This window comes from Budorcas taxicolor, chromosome 10, assembly GCF_023091745.1.
Source record: "Budorcas taxicolor isolate Tak-1 chromosome 10, Takin1.1, whole genome shotgun sequence".
Classification (NCBI taxonomy): Eukaryota; Metazoa; Chordata; class Mammalia; order Artiodactyla; family Bovidae; genus Budorcas; species Budorcas taxicolor.
The window spans coordinates 2655770-2672215 of record NC_068919.1 but is presented as its reverse complement, the minus strand read 5'-3'; the positions used below and the strand labels follow the sequence as shown (position 1 = coordinate 2672215).

At 34.6% G+C, this 16446-nt stretch overlaps 1 protein-coding gene across 1 annotated transcript in view; it reads right to left on the bottom strand.

The window, feature by feature from the left end:
- YTHDC2 (YTH N6-methyladenosine RNA binding protein C2) overlaps positions 1–16446 on the bottom strand; it is a 69026-nt gene that overhangs the window by 11926 nt on the left and 40654 nt on the right. Inside the window, exons 18-25 of the mRNA XM_052646837.1 lie at positions 15131–15236; positions 13337–13456; positions 12746–13018; positions 7131–7257; positions 5871–6076; positions 5342–5537; positions 4646–4755; positions 2797–3089 (exon numbers count right to left, since the gene is read on the bottom strand). Of these exons, the coding sequence (XP_052502797.1) occupies positions 2797–3089; positions 4646–4755; positions 5342–5537; positions 5871–6076; positions 7131–7257; positions 12746–13018; positions 13337–13456; positions 15131–15236 (1431 nt within the window). The remainder of the gene's footprint in view (positions 1–2796; positions 3090–4645; positions 4756–5341; positions 5538–5870; positions 6077–7130; positions 7258–12745; positions 13019–13336; positions 13457–15130; positions 15237–16446) is intronic.

The window sequence follows — 16446 nt, the reverse complement described above, 5'->3', positions numbered from 1 at the left end:
ATGGGGTCACAAAGAGTTGGACACAAATGGGAAACTAAACAACAATCATTTACTTTGCTGTGTTTACATATAATATATAAACAAAACATAAAAAGAATAAGTCATAAACATTTCATAAACTTCCACTGAGCCTTGCAATTATAATTACTCTGCCTTCAAAATGAGTTAAAATAGCTTATCCCCACATTTTGCTTCTCTTTCAATAAATATCTTGGATTCAATATTTCTTTCACAAATGAAATAAAATAGCTAAACCCTAAAAATGCTAACAAAAATATATAATGAATAAACATGTGAATAATTATTAAGAACTTGATAAATATAAAAAACCAACTTTTCAAGGCTTTTGTCTTTAGGAATTGAAGTTCAATGAATTATCAAGTTATACCTCTAAAATTCCATCATTCTTACCCTAGCAGATTATTTACCTGAAAACTAGGTAACAGAACTTAATTAAGGGTAATATCTTATTAAAATAAAAATGATGCTTCCAATAGAACTAAATGCCCATTTTTGCAGTTTCCAATTTGATCTTTGATTCTGTGCTCTATTCTAGCTTTTCTCTCTTCTTCCCCAAATTTTGGCTCCCCCTCAAATTTCATGCATGTAGAAACAAAGCATTTGTATAAACCTTTCCACCTACAATTTCATTTAAGACAAAGAATTCTGATAACTCAGTTATATCTCATTTTTCTTATAGAAAAGATGTTTATTCTTTGTAAGCAAATTATTATGTAAAAAATGACAATTTAAAAACATTGGTTTAATTTTAACATGGGATATGGGCATTTTTCCATGTTTTAATAGTTTCTTAAACTTTTAAAAATAACTAATAAAATGTTTTTATTAAAAGAAATTAACTGATCTATATTTTGCCATCCTAGTGTGAAAACTCTAACTATAAATACTATGAATACCTTTTCTTCAAGAAGCAATTCCAGAAAGATTATAAAGAAAGATTATTCACCATTCAAAAATACATCTTCAGAAGAGTCCTTAATCTATTCCTCACCAAGCTATATCAGTTTCAGGCCTTGCCTATTAAAACTACAAAGTCTAAAAGTATATGAAATTCTTTATCTCACTGTTCAACAGATAAGAGAATAAAGAAAGCAAAGCTACAACCTATAAGGAAAGGAAAATGGCAGATACTGGTATCACAGGAGAAAAAATGAATTTATAAGATAATCAGTTTCTAAAGCATAACTATTATTATACTTTATTATAATTATGATTTTCTCCTGTACTTCTAATTTTTATTAAACAAGTATATATTACTTTTATAAAGAAAATAGGAAAATTTTCCTCATAAATGCATGTGTATAGTATATATGTATATAAACACATGTGTGTATAAACAGTCCCTCTGAATATATATATATATATACATACTTTTTTTAAAGAGGAGTCTATAAATAAGTCTACCACATAATTTCTATGCAAATGTATTCATGTATTCAAAATCACTCTTATTCAAGGAAATTTTTCAAAAAATCTTTTTAAAAAGAGGAGTATCTAAGTAGAAAATGTATTTTTTACTATTTTATTTTTTGCTTGGCAGTATCTACATAAGAGAAAATGGTTTAGGGACACACATTATTATAAGCAATTGGCTGAATTATTCCTAAAATGTTGTATATGAAAAACTTGGAATCCAGCATGTATTATTGCTTTTTACTGAAATCTTAACTGATAACATGCCTTTAAGCTTCATTCAAATACGTAAAATTTGATCAAAAGATGGTAGGTACTAAATATTCCATCTGAACCTTGAAAAACAATAAGCATCACATATCTTTTATGCCTCCATTATTTCTATTTTCAATTTTTAACAATGAAATAATATTCTTAGCACAAAGATAATATCTACTATATGGTTCAAACTAGCATTCCAGGCAAGAACGTTGTCTCTGTTATCCATTCTATCAAGGTAAAAAAAAAATTTTTAACTGATATAAAGAAATACAAATTGGGTTCTAACAAACATTTTTACAACCAGAAATAATTCTAAATCATGGCCAACCATTCACTATAAATACTACATTACCAAATACATTTTGGAAAAATGATTCAATGTAAGAGCTCTCAATAATCATATGATAAAAAATTCACATCTAATTGCCAAATGATAGAAAGGATAAAAGAATTTAGCTAAATTGTAAGAAATTTTGCCAAGACAGTAAATTTATTTTTAATATATGTATTCCTCTCTTCAACAAAATGTAACCTTTCTGAAGAGATTTGTTTTTTATTTGTTATAAATTGCTATATACCTCACACCAAGAACACTAAGCATTTAATATGTCCCTGTATGAACAAATGAATAAAGTACGTTTCTGTACAAAAACCAGTTTTATTAATACCTAGGTAAGACTTGGAAGGAGACAGTTCTTCTAAATGGCCATAGCCAACACTTTTTGCTGTGAGGTTATCTAGGAAAGATATGACTTGACATATATGAACTAAAATGCACAATAAAAAATGCTGTTATCTTTTTCATAGACCCTAAATTTGTAAATTCTGAAAATTTAACATTTCAAGCTTTTCCCGACAAAAAAATAAAAATTCCTTTTTAAATAATTCAAGACCCCAGGAGCTTGAAGTTCTTTGTATTATCTAACACTTAAAAGAATTATGTTTTAAAAGTAATAAATTCTTCCCATTTTATTGTAACCTTTTTGCATATCTCAGATTATAAGAAAGTAATTTTTAAATATTATAAAAGCATGTGATTCTATGATAAATAACTATTTCCTAGAGAAAATATCTCATTTTAATAAAATGCTATAAATTTACCTTTCTGCAGTAGTAGACTCATCCGAAAATTCAGTATCTGCTGAACTTTTTCTACTATTATTTGACCTCCAAGATGATGCCAAAGGAAGTTCTTCTGAAGACATAGGTCTTGGCCTTTGGCCAATCCCAGATGGCTGTTGTAAACCTGCAGATTGTTCTTCCGTGCTTAAAACAGCTATAATTGCTCTTATAGTAGCTTCATCAACTTGAGACCAAGGTTTGGATGGAGCTCTCATTCGACGTAAAAATAAGCTGTGCCACTTCTGTCTAAGTTGCAGCAATAAACTGGCTGCCTGTAATAAAATAGCTTTATTTCAGTTCAAATGAAAGTGAAAGTAAAAGTCGCTCAGTCGTGTCCAACTCTTTGCGACCCCACAGACTATAGTCCATGGAATTCTCCAGACCAGAATACTGGAGTGGGTAGCCTTTCCCTTCTCCAGGGCATCTTCCTAACCAAGGGACTGAACCCAGGTCTCCCGCATTGTGGGCAGATTCTTTACCAGCTGAGCCACAAGGGAAGCCCAAGAATACTGGAGTGGGTAGCCTATCCCTTCTCCAGTGGATCTTCATAACACAGGAATCGAACCGGGGTCTCCTGCATTGCAGGCAGATTCTTTACCAACTGAGCTATCAGGGAAGCCCTCAGTTCAAATCAGTAACAGCAAAATATGTACCACACTTGCAAGACAATTATTTTTCAGTCTGAAATTGTTTCCAAAGAACACATTTCACACTTTATTATCAATTTCATTCATTTTGTTGCATGAAAAAAATAAAATTTACCATTTTGAGGCACTAGAGACACAAAATCAAGTTACACAGTCCAATGAGAGAGAAAGAAAAACAATGTGTGGTAAAGTGTGATTAATACTGGAAAAGCAACAGCAGGGTAAATAAAGAAAAAATACATTAAATTTCGTTCATACTTTATTTTACTGCCAAATGATGATGTCCAGAAAGCAGCTGAATTCATACAGAGAAAATCCTAAGCTAGAGATACAGGTAAGATATGCCTGGAAGTTATCAGTGTATGAATGATTACTAAATCTACACACAGAGGTTAAGGTCCCTAGAAACTGTGCAGAGACAGTGTAAAGAGTGTAAAGAACATACTACTGGTGAGCATCCAACGTTTAAGGTAGAAGCACATACAAAAGAGTACATGAAAGAACCTAAGAAGGAACAGCCTCGCTAGACAGAAGAAGAATCAGGAAAGAGTAGTATTACAGAAACTAGGGACAAAAAGTTGGACAGGGGTGAGGAAGGAAAATGGGGAAGGGTATGGGCAATAGTGTTAACTATGAGAGAAAGGCCACATTTATCAAGAACAGCAGTCTGGCTTTGACAACATGGAGGAGACAGCATCGACCACGGCAAGCACAGTTTCAGTGAAGGGAAAAATGGATGGGAATGGAAATGAGACTGCAGCAGGGTGAAGCGATCAAGGAATGCATGTAAAAAAGTAAGCTCTAGCCACTGTCAACCTCTGACAGTCCGTATTGTCCTCCAAAAGGATAAAAAATGATCTTTAAAAGTAAAGACAGAATCAAGGGAAGGCTTTGTCAAGAAAAATTTTAATTTAACAACAAACATTCATCTTTTCTACTTGAGAGATATATGTAAAGAGAAAACAAAATGACCTAATATCTTTCCCTTTACACAGAGTTATATAAAATAAAAGAATTTCTTGTGTACCCAGCACTCAGTATTTTCTTATATGCACGAACATATTCGTATTCTATTCTCTCACACCAAGGGCTCAATTTTAAAGAGATAATTTTCATCACACCATGTATAGTTCATACAACTGAATGAAAACAATCTATCACACTGCTAGAAAGCAACTTACCTCTGGCTCTAGTTTGAAACTGAGCCACTCATCAAGTTTTAAAGTTGCCAAATTAGCAGTAGTCCTGTCTTCCATTTCACTATCACTACTGTCATTAGGAATACCATCCACTGTTCAAACACGTATGAAAAGGAAAAGAAATTCACTTTTACTATCTAACATCACAGCAAAAAAAGTAAGCCAACACAGATACTCTGCATTTACACAAATCTTGCTGATATACTAACAATTTGTGTGGAGAGTTCTCTAAACACAGCAGGTCACAAATTAAAACTCAGCATCTGGCCATTCTTTATTTCTCTACTCAAATTCTAAATATCAGAATTTCTCAAATCTTTTTCTCAAATATTAAATATTAAAAAGTGTCTGCATAAAGGTAGTAGGATTATGGGTAACATTTCCTTTAAACAATTACCTTTATTTATGTTAAACTATCATTTAAATTCAAGTGGAAGAAAAAACTAAACTTCCTATCAGCAAGATTAATCAAAAATGCACAAATCAATATCAAGCTACCTTAGAAATCAATTTCAAGAATAGTGGTATATTTTAATATTTTTAAATTAGTCTTAATACATCAAAAGGGAACTACTACCACATAAATTTCTATAATTTCAAATTTTGTTTGGTTTAATAAGAAGAAAAAAACAGATTTTTCTCTCAAATAGATTTGTATTTCTATCATAATATATTTACCACGAAAAGATGAAGGTTCCTGAAGAGCATTACTTGCCAACCTAGCTGGTCCACAAAATACCAACACAGTGACAGGTGTCACTGCTGAACAGCATCTAATATTAGCTATCCTATGAGCTCTAGTCATTTCATCATAAATAAGCCAATCTGTGGGCAGTGCCTGGATTGCTGCAGTTTGACCGTTTGCTGGAGGAATCTATTAGGAAAATAAATTTTAAAACTGTTAACTGAATTTATCACTTATCAGTAATTGTACAAAGTCCCTCAGCAAAATAGATGATGCATATATTACTACTCAAACAAGAATTAAAGCAAATCATTGTTCACGTAGTTTGCACAAAAGTCCCTTAATACTTAACACATTACTTCTTTCGATTCTATCAAAATTTTGTTCCAGTGTTGAACTGTACATTTATAACTAATTAATTTTGCAAAGCATGTTGGTATTGGGAACATTTTTCATTGATTTTCAACTATTTAAACTAGACAAGTTTTACCTCAAGGCCAAAAAACATTCAAAAAGTTTTACCTTTTTATATTGAGGCTGACTGAGAACTGAAGTGGGATGAAACCGTACTTTTTTCTCCTTTGGCCCTGCCAATACTACATTCTCTCTGTCCACATGAACTAAATGAGGATACATGCCTGCAACCAATGCAGCTTTAACAACAGCCCAATTCTCAGAATTTGTGTTAACATCTCGAATGTCACCACCACCTCTTGCTCTCACAAAACCTAGAAAGACGAAAGAAACCACACCAACTTTTTCTACTTCACAAGATATACTTATAAATTTGTGGTTTTCACAAAAAAAATAATGTATAACAGACACAAGTTTAATGATTCAAATTTCACAATAATTCATAAAATTTCTTCTGAAAAGTTTTAACATATAGAAGCAATGTTCTAAGAAAGTTTAGGTTTACTTAGACTGAAGTAAGCAGTAGATAGATACACTGGGAAGTTGTGGACTTAAAAAAAAAAAAAAAAACACACTCTTGCAATAAAGTTCTCCGTAAACAGCTATCAGATGCATCCTAAATTCATACCTAAAAACCTAAAATGTTCCGCTGAATGGTATTAATATGTTGGTTGTGATAGACACTAATCCTGGAAGTGAAGTCAAATAAACTAAAGTATTCTTGCTTGAATTTCAATAGTCCTTCATATCTCCCCATATTTGAAACAACTCTAAATCCTCTGGTTCATGTCTTATATCACTTTGGCCCTTGAGCTGTTCTAGGAATACAGGCTCACGTACTTTTCTTCTATTTCCTCAAGATAAAATGTCACTCAAAAAGAAATTCAAAGAAACAATTCTAAAATGATATAGCAAAATTGGCATTCTCTTAAAAAAAATCAAGTGCCTTCATGTGCTTACTAGTTGTTATATGTTCCAAAAATATAAAGGACAGCATTCATATCAATCTACTTAATTTTTGGCGATTTCTCTTCCATAAAACTATTTATTAATAGCAATAAAATATAACAAGTACCATACCTAAATCTATTTTCCCAAAAAATATATTATAAATTTTTTATTGCCAACATTATAAAATCATTCATCACCCACAGCTTCTACATTATCATTTTTTAAATCAACAAACAAAAGTTAATATTATGCAGAAGTCTACAAAGTTAGTACAAAGCAGTTCATGAACAAAAGATATACAGCATGATACTGTTATAAAGATAATGCAAGATGGCATTAGTTAACATAAGAAGTACTATAAGGCATAGGCAGGGTACTCCCAGTAGTTGAAATAAGTTCTTTGGAGGAAAACTTTACCTGATGCTCTAAGTTGACCAAGCAACTGAGTTCTCATGCCTATGATTATTTCCATGGTAGCTTGTGAAAGAAAATTCTTTTCACAAAAGGCTCGCTCCCACCCATCACTTCGAGCTTTCTGCCATGCCTATAAAAATAAAATTACACAAAAGACACATCAGTTCTCAGTTAGGAAGCAAAGTAACTGAAAATCATTGTATTAACCATTCAAAGTCAATTCTTCTTTTTCCAATTCTCTTACAAATAAAGAAGACAAGCACACAAAAACATAAATATAAAGAACAGATTGATGACTGCAAGAGAGGGGAGGTTAAGGGAGTGGAGAGTAGGTGAAACAAGCGAAGGGGTTTAAAAGGTACAGACTTAAAGTTATAAAATAAATAAGTCCTGGGGATGTATAGTTAATAACACTCTATCGTATATTGTAAAGTTTCTAAGAGAGTAATTTTTTTCATTTTTGACATGAACATTTATTTTTTAAGTAATTTTTACTGGAATATAGTTGATTTACAATTTGTGTTAGTTTCTCTGCACAGCAAAGTGAACCAGTTATATGCATACAAATATCCACTCAAGTCAAGTGGGCCTTACAAAGCATCACTACGAACAAAGCTAGCGGAGGTGATGGAATTCCAGTTGAGCTGTTTCAAATCCTGAAAGATGATGCTGTGAAAGTGCTGCACTCAATATGACAGCAAATTTGGAAAACTCAGCAGTGGCCACAGGACTGGAAAAGGTCAGTTTTCATTCCAATCCCCAAGAAAGGCAATGCCAAAGAATGCTCAAACTACCGCACAATTGCACTCATCTCAAAAGCTAGTAAAGTAATGCTCAAAATTCTCTAAGCCAGGCTTCAGCAATACGTGAACCGTGAACTTCCAGATGTTCAAGCTGGTTTTAGAAAAGGCCAACATCAAATTGCCAACATCCACTGGATCATGGAAAAAGCAAGAGAGTTCCCGAAAAACATCTATTTCTGCTTTATTGACTATACCAAAGCCTTTGACTGTGTGGATCACAATAAACTGTGGAAAATTCTGAAAGAGATGGGAATACCAGACCACCTGACCTGCCTCTTGAGAAATCTGTATGCTGCAACAGTTAGAACTGGACATGGAACAACAGACTGGTTCCAAATAGGAAAAGGAGTACGTCAAGGCTGTATATTGTCACCCTGCTTATTTAACTTATATGCAGAGTACATCATGAGAAACGCTGGACTGGAAGAAACACAAGCTGGAATCAAGATTGCCGGGAGAAATATCAATAACCTCAGATATGCAGATGACACCACCCTTATGGCAGAAAGTGAAAAGGAGCTAAAAAGCCTCTTGATGAAAGTGAAAGAGGAGAGTGAAAAAGTTAGCTTAAAGCTCAACATTCAGAAAACAAAGATTATGGCATCCGGTCCCATCACTTCATGGCAAATAGATGGGAAAACAGTGGAAACAGTGTCAGACTTAATTTTTTTAGGCTCCAAAATCAGTGCAGATGGTGACTGCAGCCATGAAATTAAAAGACGCTTACTCCTTGGAAGGAAAGTTATGATCAACCTAGATAGCATATTCAAAAGCAGAGACATTACTTTGCCAACTAAGGTCCATCTAGTCAAGGCTATGGTTTTTCCAGTAGTCATGTATGGATGTGAGAGTTGGACTGTGAAGAAGGCTGAGCGCCAAAGAATTGATGCTTTTGAACTGTGGTGTTGGAGAAGACTCTTGAGAGTCCCTTGAACTGCAAGGACATCCAACCAGTCCATTCTGAAGGAGATCAGCCCTGGGTCTTCTTTGGAAGGAATGATGCTGAAGCTGAAACTCCAGTACTTTGGCCACCTCGTAAGAAGAGATGACTCATTGGAAAAGACTTTGATGCTGGGAGGGATTGGGGGCTGGAGGAGAAGGGGACGACAGAGGATGAGATGGCTGGATGGCATCACTGACTTGATGGACGTGAATCTGAGTGAACTCCGGGAGTTGGTGATGGACAGGGAGGCCTGGCATGCTGAGATTCATGGGGTCGCAGAGTCGGACATGACTGAGCGACCGAACTGAACTGATCCACTCTTCTTTAGATTCTTTTCCCCTATAGGTCATTACAGAGTACTGAGTAGAGTTTGCCATGCTGTACAGTAAGCTCTCAATAGCTATCTATTTTATTTACAGTAGTGTATACATGTCAATCTCAATCTCTCAATTTATCCCTCCCTCCTCCTTTTCCCTTCGGTAACCATAAACTTGTTTTCAACATCTGTGACTCTATTTCTGTTTTGTAAATGTTCATCTGAGAGTAATTTTTGTTTTATGGCTGCACCACACAGCATGTAGGGTCTCAGTTCCCTGATGAGGGGTCAAACTTGCCTCCCCTGCGCTAGAAGTACAGAGTCTTAACCACTGGATCACCAGGAAGTCCCCAATAGTAACTTTTCCTATTGAGACATAACTGACTGACAACATTAGCTTTAGGTGCACAATATAATGATTCAACACGTGTATATATTGTGAAATGATCACAATTTTAGTTAACAGACTAGAGAGTAGATCTTAAAAGTTCTTATCACAAGAAAAAAATTTTTAGCAAGGAAAAAGACAAGAAAGCCTTCTTAAGGGAACAATGCAAAGAAATAAAGGAAAACAACAGAATGGGAAAGACTTGAAATCTCTTTAAGAAAACTGGAGATACCAAGGGAACATTTCATGCAAAGATAGGCACAATAAAGGACAAAAACGGCAAGGACCTAACAGAAGCAGAAGAGTTTAAGAAAAGGTAACAAGAAAATACAGAAGAACTGTACAATAAAGCTCTTAATGATGCAATAACCACAGTGGTGTGGTCACTCACCTAGAGCCAGACATCCTAGAGTGTGAAGTCAAGTAGGCCTTAGGAAGCATTACTACGAACAAAGCTAGGGGAGGGGTGATGGAATTCCAGCTGAGCTATTTCAAATCCTCAAAGATGATGCTATGAAAGTGCTGCACTCATTATGTCAGCAAATTTGGATAACTAAGCAGTGGCCACAGGACTGGAAAAGGTCAGTTTTCATTCCAATCCCAAAGAAAGGCAATGCCAAAGAATGTTTAAATTACTGTACAACTGCACTAATTTCACATGCCAGCAAGGTAATTCTCAAAATCCTTCAAGCTAGGCTTCAGCAGTATGTGAAATAAGAACTTCCAGAGGTACAAACTGGATTTAGAAAAGGCAAAGGAACCAGAAATCAAATTGCCAACATACACTGGGATCATAGAAAAAGTAAGCGAATTCCCATAAAACACCTACTTCTGCTTCATTGACTATGGTAAAACCTTTGTATGGATCACAACAAACTATGGAATATTCTTTCTGAGATGGAAATACAAGACCCCATTACCTGCCTCCTGAGAAACCTGTATGCAGATCAAGAAGCAACAGTTAGAACTGGACAAGGAACAACTGACTGGTTCAAAACTGGGCAGAAGACTGTATACTGTCACCCTGCTGATTTAACTTGTATGCAGAGTACATCATTTGAAATGCTGGGCTGGATGAAGCACAAGCTGGAATCAAGATTGCTGCGAGATATACCAACAACCTCAGATATGCAGATGATACCACTTTAATGGCAGAAAGTGAAGGGGAACTAAAGAGCCTCTTGATGAAGGTAAAAGGAAAAAGCTGGCTTAAAACTCAATATTCAAAAAACAAAGATAATGGCACCCGGTCCTATCACTTCATGGAGAATAGATGGGGAAAGAGTGTCAGATTTCATTTTCTTGGGCTCCAAAATCACTGTGGATGGTGACTGCAGCCACAAAATTAAAAGATGCTTGCTCCTTGGAAGAATAGCTATGACAAACCTAGACAATGTTTTAAAAAGAAGAGACATAACTTTACCAACAAAGGTCCATCTACTCAAAGCTATGGTTTTTCTAGTAGTCATGTGTGGATGTGAGATTTGGACTATAAAGAAGGCTGAGCGCTGAAGAATTGATGCTTTTGAACTGTGGTGTTGGAGAAGACTCCTGAGAGTCCCTTGGACTGCAAGGAAATCCAACCAGTCAGTCCTAAAGGAGATCAGTCCCGGGTGTTCATTGGAAGGTCTGATGTGGAAGCTGAAGCGCCAATACTTTGGCACCTGATGTGAAGAGCTGACTCTAGAAAAGACCCTGATGCTGGGAAAGATTGAGGGCAAGAGAAGAAGGGGTAACAGAGGATGAGATGGTTGGATGGCATCACTGACTCAATCGACATGAGTATGAGCAAACTCCAGGAGACAGTGAAGGACAGAGAGTCCTGGTATGCTGCAGTTCATGGAATCACAGTCAGACACGACTTAGCAAATGAACAACAACAACATAGTGATGGATCTTAACTAGACTTATTGTGGTGATCATTTCACAATATATACAAATACTGTCATTAGGCTCTACACCTAAAGCTAATATAATGTTATATCTCAATTATATCTAATTTTTTAAGAATAAATAATTTAAAAATAAAATCTAAGACTTTATAATCAAATAGAATTATCATTAGATAATTTGTACTCAAATGCTACAATGCTATAAAAGCCACTGAGTTTATAAAGTCCCAACGAGAATGACGTATCAGGTAACCTAAATACCTAGCTATGTAAAAATATTCACCTTTATAGATGTGCCTGCTAATTTTCCTCCACTAAAGTATGAGAAATCTCCAAATAAGCCATCATAATACCATTGTATCTAAGAATCCTGTCACTCCAGGCCTCTAAAAATAACCTTATATCAACTTCCTACTCTGTGTGAGAATGGAAAGTGAGATTCCTAGAAATTACCTATATGTAGTACAGTAAAGCTTCTCTTTGAAAATGAGTTATCTTGCTTCAGAATATAACTGAAAAGCTGGGGAAAAAACAGACTAGATAGGAATTCTACTCCAAATCTTCCTCCGGTTACAATATTATCACTTAATATTATAATATACAGAATCTAATATACCCAATTAATAACAATGCATCAACTTCTGTTCAATAATGCCCACAAAAAAGCTTACAATTATTTTTTTAATTGCAATATCATTTCCTTTACTCAGGCTCACTATTCTTATCCTTTCTTTCCCATTTATCACTTTCCTCAATTTCTCACATTATCTTAAAATTTGTAAGTGATTTTTGGATTTTGCTTTATAAAATTAAATTCTTAGTATACTGTCCTAAGTACACAAGAAAGAGATATACTCTAAATAAATCAATAAATAGATGTTAAATTCAAAATAATTTTCTTCTAAGTTTTGTTCTATACACTTGGAATAACATACAGTTGTTTCTTCACTAAAATTTTATAGCATTTCTGAATAAGATATGATTAAAGGAATTTGAGCTTATAAAAAATAAATATACATAAAAGTAAAATATATATATATATATATATACACACATATTTCCACAAGGAGAAAGTTGAGAAAATGAAAGAAACTAGAGAAAAATATGATAATTTTAACATATTAGTAGTAGGAAGATATTCTTCTGAGCTATTAATAAAATGTGACTTTATAATGAAATAAAATTAATGGAATCATATCTATTTTTTTAAATTTGTTACACTTACTCTAGAAATGTGTTTAGCAACATTTCAAAAATAAAATGACAACAATATTACCTGGAATGCTCTGAGAAGAGCCATGTGGTCACTGAAAGTTCCTGCGGTGAAACGTTTCCTACAAAGCATAGCTGCACGTTTCTGAGAGGCCTGAGTTGGCAGGACAAAAGGATCTCGATAAGCTAGTGTGCAGGCAATTGTAAGGATGGGATCCAGACACTTCAAAACAACAGCACACAGGACCATTTTACCAAGATGTGGCTCTACTGGCAAGTCAGCCAAATGATATCCAAGTTCAGTGAGATCTTCCCATGCATCCATTGCATCTATTGTCTAAATAAAAGGATATAAAATAGAACTTGACATGATCAAAACTGTTTAATCAAACCCTATACTTAAAAATCCATAAGCAAGATACAAGAACATCAATTTTCTTTTGCTATTACATCTCATAAAAAAATTTCTGCTTCAAATATATCATGTAAAAATGAACTATACCTACTGTTTTACTTTAATTACCACTAAAGAATTATTCAAAATACATGATTATTAAGATAATTTTTTTAGGTACAAAATTAGTTAAGACATATTATCAACTGGTTTAAATTTCAAGTAAAATAGCCAGGTAAAAAAGTCTATAAAGATACCAACCTTAAGCATTTGTACAGCATTTCTTACAATTAAAGCTGGTGGAGGTTCAGGAGCTTTCATAAGGAAATCAGCAATAGCACAATTAACTGGGGCTAACAGCTTGGTATGTAAACACAGTTCCTGTAAATAAAAAGAGCAAATCATTTTGAAATGTTGACATTTATAGATGATTTTCATTTTTTTTAAAATCATAGAAATTATAGATCCCCAACAGAGGCTAGGAGAGTCCCTGATTAAAATGAACAGCAAAGTAAACAATGTCATTCCATGAAAGATCCTTCTATGAAAGATGAGCTCATACTTTAGTGTGAGAATCTTAATAATCATCTTCCATCAACATCTATCAAGATTACTACTGTCCCTGCTGGCAATGTCTTCTCACATAGTCCTTATATATAACAATAGTAGTCACTGTCCAAAAATCTTTCTTTCCCGTTTATACTGCATTCTACAACCTTTTATCCATTTGACAAATATTTAAGTGCTTGATAGATGCTAGGCACTACAGATCAAGTTGGAAAAAAAAGAAAAGCATAAGCAGACACTACCCTCATGGATTTTCATTGTGTGTGAAAAACAGAATAATTATATAATTAACTACTTAATTACACTTGTGATAATGAAGGATAAAAGGAACTAAAGACGTAAACATGAGGTTCAAGAAATGGCAAGAGGAGGTGGCCATGGGAAGTCAAAGACAATTCTCTAAAGAAATGACACAAAGTAAGATGTAAAGATTGTGCGTGCTAAGTAGCTTCAGTCATGCCTGACTCTGCAACCCTATGTACTCTAGCCCTCCAGGCTCCTCTGTCCAAGGGATTCTCCAGGCAAAGATACTGGACTGGGTTTCTATGCCCTCCTCCACAGGATCTTCCTGATCTAGGGATCAAACCTGCATCTCTTAAGTTCCCTGCATTAACTCCCATGTAAAGATTAGTTAATCAGAAAAGGAATAATGGGGTGGATTCTATGGAGACAGGATAGCACATGTGAAGGCCCTGAGATACAAAGAAACAAAATGTGTTTGAAAAATCGAAGCTACCAGTATGAGTAGAGAGAAGAGGAAAGGTATGAATTAAAAATTAAAACCAGAGATACAAGCAAGAAAGATGATTTAGGCTCTGGTTAAGAATTCTGCATTTTATCCTAAGAAGAACAGAAAATGGCACATAAGCATGGAGAAGTGGAAAGTAATCCAGGTATATGGATGCCAATAATATGATCCAGTGTCTCTTTAAGATTTGGAAGCCAGCATGTAGCTTGGCACACCAAAGAATCAAATTAATATACTTCTGATAGTTTTCCCAACAAACTACACAGTGTTTGATTGTTCCATTAAGTCAGAAAACTGAAAGGAAAATAATTAATATAGACTAGGAAATCTCAGTGCACTCAGTTCCAAAACTAACAAGGTAAGCTCAGCAACTTGAACTGAGATTTTGGTATTATCTTTTGGACCTTAAATGATTTGTTTTCTACTTCTCATTGAGAATTTAAAAGGTGAATACGGATGTGGTTGACAGAATCCTAAAATGTTACAGTAACAAACAGTATATTTATAAACTATACCATAACTGAAATGCACTCAAGCAGCTCTTTAAAATTTTGGAGGTTTCTGAATTAAATTTTCTTATAGAAAAAATATTAGTTTTATATAATCACCCTCCATAATATATATTTTAGAATTTTATTTTATAAATTGATTTACTTTTAAGTCCAATTGGTCTAAGTTGAAATGATCCCTCTCCTCCCTCACCCAAAAAAATAGCATTTTAGAACTTAGTAAATTTCCACCTGTAATGGCATTCTCAAAAGTTCTGGAGTCTGAAATTCCAACATATTCTGGAATCGAAGTCTACTGAACAGTCGGAAACAAATTCCAGGTCTGCATCGCCCTGCCCTTGAAATTAAAACACAAAATTAAGGCTCAAACAAGGAATAAAAACCATAACAGGGAAACTGTAAAAGCAATGTGATTTAGGAGACAGAACAATAAACCAGTATCAGGACATCTGAGTTTGAATCTGTACTCTAATACTGATCCCCTAACCTTTGAAAAGACACTTCATAGGTGTGAAATTCAGTTATTTAATTTACAAATGAGATTCATGAATGATATCTACCTGACAAGTAATACTTCTAGAAAACAGTATAAAAATTAATGCATATACATATATATATACACAAATAAAAGTGAATAAAAATAAATTATGAAGAAATACATAGCAATTCAAATTTAATCAGTTTTATGAAGCTGCTACCAAGCACTGTGTTTCAGTTCAGTTCAGTTCAGTCACTCAGTTGTGTCCGACTCTGTGACCCCATGAATCGCAGCACGCCAGGCCTCCCTGTCCACGGGGAGTACCTCTTTCAGTATCCTATCATTTTGCTTTTTCATACTGTTCATGGGGTTCTCAAGGCAAGAATACTGAAGTGGTTTGCCATTCCCTTCTCCAGTGGACCACATTCTGTCAGACCTCTCCACCATGACCCGCCCGTCTTGGGTTGCCCCGCGGGCATGGCTTAGTTTCATTGAGTTAGACAAGGCTGTGGTTTAGGTCCACTGATTAGAGTTGTGGAAGTTATGCATTTATATAACTCTAAAGGAGTGTCATTTACCCGATCATCAGAGACTTGCATAATTTTCTGGAAAGTACCAGAAATATACCTTGAAGAAAAGCAGTGACTTTTAATTTCATTTAATGTCCTTATATCAGCTAATAGCAAGGCTAATACCAAGTGACAGAGATACAGAAATATCCCTATTCCCACAAAGTTCACAATCCAGAGAGACAAACAACTATAATACAGTGTGATACAAGCTAGAAAATCTGCCATTGTTGGACCATTTCTTCCTTCACCATTTCCCTGACTACATACACATTAGTTTGCCCATCTATCTAGCATTCTCTAAGAAATTCCTATCCTTCCACAGTCCTTAAATGCTGATGTTCCTTTGAGGTCAGACCTCAGATCTCTGCTCTCCTTACTCTACTCTCTCTCATAAGTGATATTAATAATCCTCGTAACTTCAAACTTCATCCATATAGGTCTCATTATCCTAATCTGGACCTGTATTTCAGAAGCCTGTTAGCTCCCCCTGGATTTTC